The following is a 10,000-nucleotide window of genomic DNA, read 5'->3' as shown; positions in this document are numbered from 1 at the left end:
CCACATAAAACCCTGTGTTTTACTGCTTCTGGGGCTCGATACGAGGACAGGGTTTACACCGCAGCACTTCACTTCGGTTTCTCACGGTTACGACCCTGCCGTGACACTCACAACGATCCAGAACACAAATCCTCCCAAGACGGAGGAAAGGAAGGAGAGAGATTCTTTCTTTTCTTTCTCTTACCTCACATCTCATTACCCTCCCTCTTTTCCTGCTGTACGGTTTTTCTGTTTTCTCAGTTTTATTTGTCCCTGCCATTGATTTCATGCTGTTGTTTAGTACCAGCCTTGAGATTCCTCTCCCCGAGATGGCTTCAGTGCGGGGCAGCGTGGCGTGACGGAGCAAGGCAAATGTCAGGGGTTGGGAAAGGGAAACGCTGCATCATCCAGTCAGGCCCAATCACTCAGCTTCACACACTGACTGACAGCACTGAAAAACTGTGGAACGCCGGCGGGAAATGGCACACTCTAGAAAGCCAGAGTGTTTGTGTTGGATAGTAAGGTCTCTTCTGGAGAGGCCTTGACAAGCGCAAGGACTGATTGAGTGATTGTGATGAACATTGTAGTGTTTGTATTTATGTCTTATGATTTCGTGTGGACGTTCGGTGCACATAGGCTACGTATGCACACACGCACGTGCACGCACACACACACACACACACACACACACACACACTCCAGTAGGCTTACAATATATCTCCCGGCTCATGGCTCATGAGCAGGGTTCAGAGGGCCAGATTAGAGGAGCCTTAGCCCCCTGGATGTCCGCACTCACTTTCGGTGTTGTGCAGATGATCCTCCGTCTAAAGAGACATCCCACCACCTGCACACAACATCTCACAACATCTCTCACACACACACACACACACACACACACACACACACACACACACACACACACACACACACACACACACACACACACACACACACAGAGTCACCATCCGTCAGTGCTTTACTGCTGCCTGAAAGGGCTCTGGGTGGGCTCTCCTCCAGCCTACAGAGAAAGGGAGAGGAAAGGAGCAGGAACAAGAACAGGGTTTATTTGACGTACAGCTCATTTGAAATCTGCAAGTGTGCTCTGTCTCAGCCGTCTCTGGACAGCTCCCGACTCCTTGAAAAGCGCTTTTTATTGAGCTCTCTGGGGAGGTCAGCTAGTGTGTGTGTGTGTGTATGTGTGTGTCTGAGTGTGTGTGTCAGTGTGTGTTTGTGTGTCTCTGAGTGTGTGTGTCTGTGTGTCTGTGTGTATGTGCAAGGCCAACGATACAAGTGAATTTGGACTACACATCACCTCTCAGTGGGGGTGAGAAGACAAAACAAGAGAAGGGATTTCAGTGGAGCGAGAAGGCAGATAGAAGTGTGTATCTTGTGTGAATAGCAGTGGAACATCGAATCAGTGTAGAATCTGATATAGCAGTTGTCCTGTGAGGCAGAACCACATAGTTGTGTGTGAATGGGACCATGCTTCATGGCTCCCAAAGGAACGGCTGACAGAAATGGGTTTTGTTTAGGCCATAGATCTCTGTCCAGTGTCCAACATGTGTAATCACTTTCCCTTTATCCCCCCCCCCCCCATCAGATTGGCTGGATTTATGTACAATTTCATTGTTTGAGCTTGAGCAGCTGTTGCAAGCGTACACACACTCACACAAACTCCCCTCGACACACACGAGTCACACAAACTCTTTCTTTCTCCTGGTGTCTCACACTTTCTCTCACGCAAAGTGTCTGTTTCACTCACTCACACACACACACACACACACACACACACATGCACACAAACACAGGCACACACACACACACACACACACACACACATGCACACAAACACAGGCGCACACACACACACACACACACACACACAAACGCACGCACACGGGCAATTGGGTCTTAGGCCATTTAAAGCAAAATGGCTTCTGCTTTTCACAGATGGTGTTTAATGCATTACCGAAGGGTGTTACTGGCTCCAACATGTGTCCAAGTCCAGTCAGCTCAATTCACACCCCTGGGACTCCTGTCAGAAACCATGGGAACCCAAAATTAGGGTTTATGTCTTCTGGATGGGATTTTGAGGGTTAGACACACACACACATGCACGCACGCACGCACGCACGCACGCACACACACACACACACACACACACACACACACACACACACACACACACACACACACACACACACACACACACACACACACACACACACATACACACATACACACATACACACACACACACACACACACACACACACACACACACACACACACACTTCAGCGTGCTCCAAAGTAAACTCATTCATAACATGGTGTGACAGAAGGAATTCTCTGCTGACAGCTTTATGGAGTGATGGAGTTCTGAGTGTTTAACGCCCTAATGTCACTTCCTGTCAAAAAGAACCCTGGTCTCTGGACCGAGGAGTCCTATGGAATCACAGCATGTGACCTGAGATATTGTCAAGACAGCCACAGTCACAAGCGTGTGAAAGATATGTGTCCCAGAACTGTATCAATTTACATAGATAGTCGAATCTGGATTCGACAAGGAATCACTCAATTGAATGCAAAAGACACAGGAAAAGAGAAGAAAACCCAGTCAAGGAGGTTACGCAAAAAGAAAAGAAACAGACACAGCTACCAAATATGAGTCAGACTCTCCAGATGCTGCTCTCTCCCCTCTGAGGTCAGGTCATCTTAACCCGGTCCTCTGGGTCTTGTCAGGAGTGCCACGCGCCTCTGTCCTAATGAAAGCTTTGTACACACACATGGCCCCTTGGATATGGTAGTCCACTCCATCTGGCTAGGTCCAGACCCTGCCAGTGGCGGCAATACCTACTCTCCCTCCACCACCACCACCACCACCACCATCCCACATCCATAGTCCGTCCAAAGCTCCTCCAGCTGAAAAATGGCCGCTCCCCTCCTCGCTGCATTCATTGGCTCAGGATCTTGGCCCTATATTTTATGTGTCTGTGAAATGCTCCATCGATCAGGTGGGTGGGTGGGGGGTGGGGTGTGTGTGTGTGTGTGTGTGTGTGTGTGTCATGCACGTGCGCAAGAGGGATGGGACAGAGACAGAGACAGGGGGAGGGAGAAAGAGAGAGTGTTAATGTGTGTTTGTGTTAGACTACCATGAAAATATTACTATGAAATACTTGCGGTCCAGCTGTAAACCTGTCAGTTTGCTACTGGAAGCCAGAGTTATGTGTACAATAAAATACAATACAATATGCAATGCATGCCAGCCAGGGAGAACCTGGCAGCAGATGGTTTTGGTTCTACACTGCTAGTATATATTGCCCTTAAGAGCTTAAAAGTGTTTGAATTCATTTTGTGAATGTGCTGTGGTTATATGAACAATCTCGGGAATTTCAATGTGTTTTACTGTATGACTTTGAAATGAACAGCTGTTGCAAATGAATTACATAATGTCACACTGAAAAGTTCTAATTAAGCCTGCTAATGACAGTTAACGATAATTGAATGCACTTGTACTTGTACTCACACTGAGAAAGGGACTCCTATGACAATGAGTAACAGACATTTATTTTAGAAGAGACCTTGTTCGCCCTCAAATTCTTTTCAAATTCTTGTCTAATCGGTGTCTTGTCTCCCCTGTGTGTGTGTGTATGTGTGCGTATGTGTGTATGTGTGTGTGTGTGTGTGTGTGTGTGTGTGTGTGTGCTACAGATCATCGACGAGGAGGACACCCAGTTCATGACCAACTGCCCCCCTGCGGTGACGGAGAGTACCCCTCGCAGACGCACCAGGATCCAGGTGTTCTGGACAGCGCCCCCTAGTGGCTCCGGCTGTATCACCCTGAAGTACGTACCTGGGGCTCATTGCAACAACAGAGTCTTGTCCTAAGGAGTAATGGACAATATCAATATGGCAAACCTTGCTCCAGTGTTGTCAATCATTTTCCCTTGTTGATATGTAATTCGGTGTACACCTTTCAGATTGTTTACCCCCTCGGCATGTTCACTGTAGATTGATATGTCTCTCACACGCCTCATATTACTCCACTCCATCAAATCCCCTCCCCCCATCAGCCTCGGTTTCACTCACAGAATATCTCGTTTCATACATACAGAATGGATGTTGCATATAGAATTCATAATCACAGGAGTATCGTTGCCGTGGGTTCCTGACACTAATCAATTCCCCTGTCATATGCGTTTTGGGGTAGTCGCATATCGATTCACAGCCGGTTGGATCATAGCAGGTTCCCGTTGCGCTGAGGCGATGTACCGGGGTAGAGTTTCAGAGTGTAGGACAGAGGAGGGAGAAACAATGGGGTTGCGCTCTCCATGCCTTTCTGATCGCTGCATTATTAAAGAGTTGAGTTGGCCTGTCACTTTCTCATTGCGCCGGTTTAAATCTTTCGCCGCGGCGTCGTTATCTATGTAAGGCCGTCGAAAAAGGCATTTCTTATTAATGTGCGTTATTATGTGCCTCTCAGAGTGACTGATGAGACTTTTCTTTCCTCCGTCTCCGTCTCTGAACTCCCCTTTTTTTTGTTGCTTGCCCTTTTCTCTCTCTCTCTCTCTCTCTTCGTCAACCCACATCTCAAACAAACCCTCTCTATTCTTTCTTCTCTCTCTCTCTCTCCTCTATTACTGCTCTCTCTCTCCTTCTCATGTTTTCTTTTTTCTGTCTCTCGCCCTCCCTGATGTCGGGTCATGTGACTCCCACCGCCCCGTACCAATCAGGCATCCGCACGGCACGTCTCCCCCTCGCCTCCTTCAGCTTTTAGCACTCAGAAATCCACAGAGACACGGGAAAGAGAGAGGGAGAGGGAGAGGGAAAGAGAGAGGGAGAGGGAGAGGGAGAGGGAAAGAGAGAGGGAGAGGGAGAGGGAGAGGGAGAGAGAGAGGGAAAGAGAGAGGGAGAGGGAGAGGGAAAGAGAGAGGGAGAGGGAGAGGGAGAGGGAGAGAGATGGAGGGGGATGATCAGCAGAGAACAGAGGGGAAGATGGATTAGGATCAGGAAAATAGACCAAAGTTGATTGTGTGTGAGGTGGGGAGAGTGAGCCTGCTCGCAAAGGAGGTGTGTGTGTGTGTGTGTGTGTGTGTGTGGGGGGGGGGGGTATAGTGTGTGTGTGTGTGTGTGTGTGCTAAGGTATAGCCAGTGAAGGAGGGAGGTTTGACTCTCGAGGAAGGAGAGCCGGGGAGGAGGAGAGGAAGAGGAGAGGAGAAGAAGTTCACAGTGGGGAGGTCTCTGGTGAAGAGGAAAGTTGAATTAGAGGGTGATATTGTTAATTGGCATGTACTGTGGTTGTGTCCCCTGTGTGCTCTGAGCCCTCTGTGAGACTCTGTGCTACAAGGCAAAGCAACTCCTATAACAGTCTTGTCAGTGGAGCGGCACAGGTACACCCCCAAAACTGCAAATGAGGAATTACTATTCAGAGAGAGAGAGCCAGTAGAGCATGCGCTGGCACACACACACACACACACACACACACACACACACACACCCACACACACACACAAACAAACACTCCGTGTTGAATCTCAAATGGTTGATAATAGTATTTGTCACATGGAAGACAGAGAGGAGAGTTTCATTATTGATACGAGGAGGGGACTGTTTGTTTTTAATTTCAACACAGCCCAGGGAGGAACTGTGACAGGCAGTCCGTCTGCCTGTCTGCCTGTCAGCCTGTCCGCCTGTCTGTCAGCCTGTCTGTCTGCCTGTCAAATAACTTGGTTAGCTCCGAGATCAACCTCAGGCCATACAGTTATGGGCTGTGTGTTTGTCTGACTCTGACTCTTGTGTGTGTCTCTTTTCTGTGTCTGAGTACTGTGTGTGTGTTTGAGTACTGTGTATATGTGTGTGTGTTTGAGTACTGTGTGTATGTGTGTGTGTGTATGTATGTGTGTGTGTGGGTGGGTGTGTGGGTATGTGGGTGTGTGTGTATGTGTGCGTGTGCATGTGTGCGTGCGTGCGCAACAGATGTACGTATATATCACGGGAGGCTGGTGGAGGTAGAAATCGGAGGAACAAGCTCATCGTAACGTATGGAACAGAAACACACGACTTTGATACCACTCCTCATTCCGTTCCATGCATTACAATGAGCCCATCCTCCACCAGGATTCTACCTCCACCAGCCTCCACTGGATGTACTGTAGGAGTATTACTCTATACCTCGGTTTAAGTGTATGGATGTCCTTGTAGAATGTTCCCCATGGAGAGGCGTGTGGTCAGAGAGGCTGCTCCTCCCTCATGGTGAGCTATAATTGAGGGCTAGCTGATGTCTGCTGGTGGATGGAAAGAGTGAGCGTGGTGGTTTGGTTGGCTGAAGGTTGGCCAAGGCTCACCCATGATGTTAGGGTCAGACAGGGACACTTGGACGGAGCTCTGAGGAACATGACAGACCGACGTCTAAATCTAATTCATCGGTCCTCTCCGAGATGTCTTATTACCTTTGTTCTATTTTGTTTACAACATGTATCATTTCCTCTGCTCTGAACATCCCATTTAATATGCCTGTCTTCGTGTGCTTCGTAACAAGTACTATCTGTTCCTGATTGGCAGTCGAAGCAAGACCACCGTCTTAGTGATCAGCTGAACACAGCAAACACACAAGGCTGTTCATCATCTCCAGCGAGCACAGCGACAGATGGGATTAAATAAGCCTGTTTGGAGAGGAAGGAGCTCAGAGGAAACATACTGTTATGGCGTGTCAGATGATTAGGATTACTTTCAGGGGTTCAATCAACCTGTGTCTTTGATGGATAGGGTACAGTATGTGTCCTCTGATAGATGTTCTCTACAGTATGTGTCCCGAAGGATCTCCTTTATTGTGCTGTCTCGCTCTCATTTAGAACATGGAGACGTGGGTACACACACACACACACCCACACACACACACGTACACACGTACACACACACACACACGTACACACGTACACACGTACACACACACACACACACACACACACACACACACACACACACACACACACACGTACACACACACACGTACACACGTACACACACACACACGTACACACACACACACAGACCAACCGGACCGTTTTTGAGGCGATTAGGATCGGCCGTGTGGAGTCAGGAAAGTGAGTCTGACCTTAATAGCGTCTCATTGATAGAATTTAAATTGGATGTTAAATAAGCATTACTGTGCCTGATTGCCTGGCCAGCCCTGGAAAGTGGGCAGGCAGTGAGGCAGTGTGTGCAGCGCTCGCTCAGGGAGATATGTGAAATTGGGGTGAGATTGAATTAAAGCGTGAACAATTAGAGATGTGCTGGCGGTGCGTTAAGGAGCAGGCCCAGGGCAGGGGGAGGCCCCTCACCTCTATACCTCTGGTCTACACCTCTCTGACAGGCGTGCCCTCCCTCCAGCCCTCTCTCCTCATCATCACCCCCCCCACCACCACCTCCACCCTGTTTCCTTACTTTCACTGCTCCGGATATGACCTGTCATGCCCATTCCTCTCCCCGTGAAATGGAAGATTTGCGACGATTATTTCTCATTTCTTCCTGGGAGGCTCTACAGTTCTCTTTCTTTCTCTCTCTCTCTCTCTCTCTCTCTCTCTCCCTCTCTCTGTCTCTCTCTCTCTCCCTACCTCCCTCCCCCCCTCTCTGTCTCTCTCACTCTCTTACATTTACTCAACGAGAGAGAGATAGAGAGAGACCCATAGAACCGCGAGACCTGTGTTATGCTAATCGGAGCGCATAGCTGTCACTCATGGTATCTGTAGAGATACTGTATGGCCCATCCCTCCTCTGCCCTTCCCTTAGATCATCAAACATAATGCCCCTGACAGCAGGCAGGCAGGCAGGCAGGTAGGCAGGCAGGCAGGCAGGCAGGCAGGCAGGCAGGCAGGCAGGCAGGCAGGGCAGGCAGGCAGAGACAGACAGGTAGGGGGTTCGCCTGGAGAATGGCTTTGAATCTCATCAGAGCTGAGTTAATGTAGTGATGTAAAGCAGCTCACCTAGCGGGTACCACCTAGCGGGTACCACCTAGCGGGTACTCTCCTGTAATGAGAGGTTGGAGGGGGGGAGGGGGGATCAAGATTGTTTCTTCCTCTCCTCTTCTAGTCTCTTATCCTGAATACCTCTGGACCCCCCCTCCCCTCTCTCTCTCTCTCTGGCTATGAGAGGGGCCAGCGGGGCTGGTGGGCTCAGCTCAGTGTGGCCTCCTGCCCCAGAACACATGTAAACGCTCCAGCTGGACTGGACCCACCAGGACCAGAGCCTCATCCAGAACCCCCTCCACCGCTCCACAACATCGCCATGGAAACCCGCCTGCGGTGGGTGGTTTTGGTCGCCATGACTGTGTAGTGTGCACAGGCTCTGAAAGACATTTGTTCGTGAGGGCTTTTTGGCCTCCCGAAAGCATTTGTTTTCGGAAGGCTTCTGGCCCCTGAATGGGTTTGTTTGTGACTGATTTACATGTCAAGGCCCGTCTCAGACCTGTGCCCCCCCAGCACTCGGCGGTCCCCCCCAGACAGCTCTATCTGGAGAGGCTCCCCGCCCGGGCTTTCACTCTGGGAAATGTTCCTGTTGGCCTGTCAATCAGTCTTATCTCTGGCACACTGCATACCTCTCGCCTCTCGTTTCTCCCTGGAGAGCAGGCTGAGAGCAGGCTGAGTGCAGACTGCACAGCTTGCGTTCAGGAAGAAGTGTGTGTGTGTGTGTGTGTGTTCTCTCTATACTGTTTATCGAAACAGAGGCTTGTTGAGTGCTATAGGAACTCAATAAGCACTACCCACCGAAGGGACCCTGAGAAATTACTTTTTTTAAATGTCTGTTGAAATCTTTCTTTCTTTCTTTCTTTGTTTATAGCGTTCCTTTACAGCTGTAGCCCTCTGCTGCTAAGTAAAAGTCTTTAGGAGCTCCAGAATCCCCTCGCTGTGAAAGAAAGTGGCTGATTTCTATATCCCCCAGTGTGCTCTGATAGCTGCTCTTAGCCTCCACTGAAAGCTCAGAAACATGCTTATGAATAACCCAACACCTGCGACACTCCCACAACCCCCCCCCCCCCCCCCCCCCACGGGTGCTGTTCACTTACCCCCTTGACACTCCTCCTGGCCTCACACTCCCAAAACTCCTGAAACTGAAATGAAACTGAAATGAGCCTCTTCCTCCTTCCTCTTGTCTCCCACATCTCCCTCTCTTATCTTTTCTCCCTCTCTATTTCCCTTCGACTTCGCTCCTCATCTCTTCCCACTCGTCTTCTGCTTCCTCCCTCCGTCCCTCTCATCTCTCCGCCTCTCTTCCCAATCTTCTTCTGCTTTCTCCCTCCGTCTCTCTAATTCCCCACTCTCGCTCTCTCTTTCGCTTTACCTCCCACCCCCCCGACCCTCCCCTCCTCGCAGGGCAAGCATCGTGCAGAAGAGGATCATCTACTTCCAGGATGAAGGCTCTCTCACCAAGAGGATGTGTGAGAAAGGTAGGCCTCCATGCCTGATACGATTCCTCTCTCTCTTTCATCAATCTCTCCCATTTCTCTTGCCGGATCTCAATCTCTCTCTCTGCTTGTATATTCCTCTCCCGCTGTCTCTCCATTTTGTCGTTTCGAGGCCGGGACATCATCTCCGCTGCGTTAGGTTTGCATGTGAATGGGGTTAAATGAATGGGGGCCCCCCTAGCTGTGCGTGACATTGGATGCCGCACTCGGAGCAACTGATCAAAAGAACGGCTCTCCCTGCCCCCCCCCCCCCCCCCCCCTGCCCCCCTCCCTCCTTCTCCTCCCCCTGTCCATCTCCTAACCACAGCATCATGTAAATAACCAGGCAATATCAGAAGCATGTCTTCCCTTTTCATCTTCTCCTCCCATGCCGATCATGCTTTCACCGGCTTTATCTGCGCCTCCAAACCCAGTGATGTCATACAAACAAAGCATTCTCTCCAACTCATCCAGTACTGTAGCTTCATCTGACGAGCAAATACGTGCAGCTCCCTGTGCTCCCCGTTTCTCTGCCGTCAAACCATAGTCGATAAGCCACACAAACAAATAAACCCTATCCTC

The 10,000-nt window shown here is 49.8% G+C and overlaps 1 protein-coding gene across 1 annotated transcript in view; it reads left to right on the top strand.

The window, feature by feature from the left end:
• The window catches only part of spon1a (spondin 1a), a gene marked incomplete at both ends in the record, with an annotated part of 62,594 nt that overhangs the window by 4,055 nt on the left and 48,539 nt on the right, over positions 1 to 10,000 (top strand). Inside the window, 2 exons of the mRNA XM_083690744.1 lie at positions 3,691 to 3,824; positions 9,348 to 9,421. Of these exons, the coding sequence (XP_083546870.1) occupies positions 3,691 to 3,824; positions 9,348 to 9,421 (208 nt within the window). The remainder of the gene's footprint in view (positions 1 to 3,690; positions 3,825 to 9,347; positions 9,422 to 10,000) is intronic.

Source organism: Argentina silus, assembly GCF_951799395.1.
Source record: "Argentina silus genome assembly, chromosome: 19".
NCBI classification, from domain to species: domain Eukaryota; kingdom Metazoa; phylum Chordata; class Actinopteri; order Argentiniformes; family Argentinidae; genus Argentina; species Argentina silus.
The sequence above is the reverse complement of the archived record's forward strand: the minus strand, read 5'-3'. Positions and strand labels throughout refer to the sequence as shown.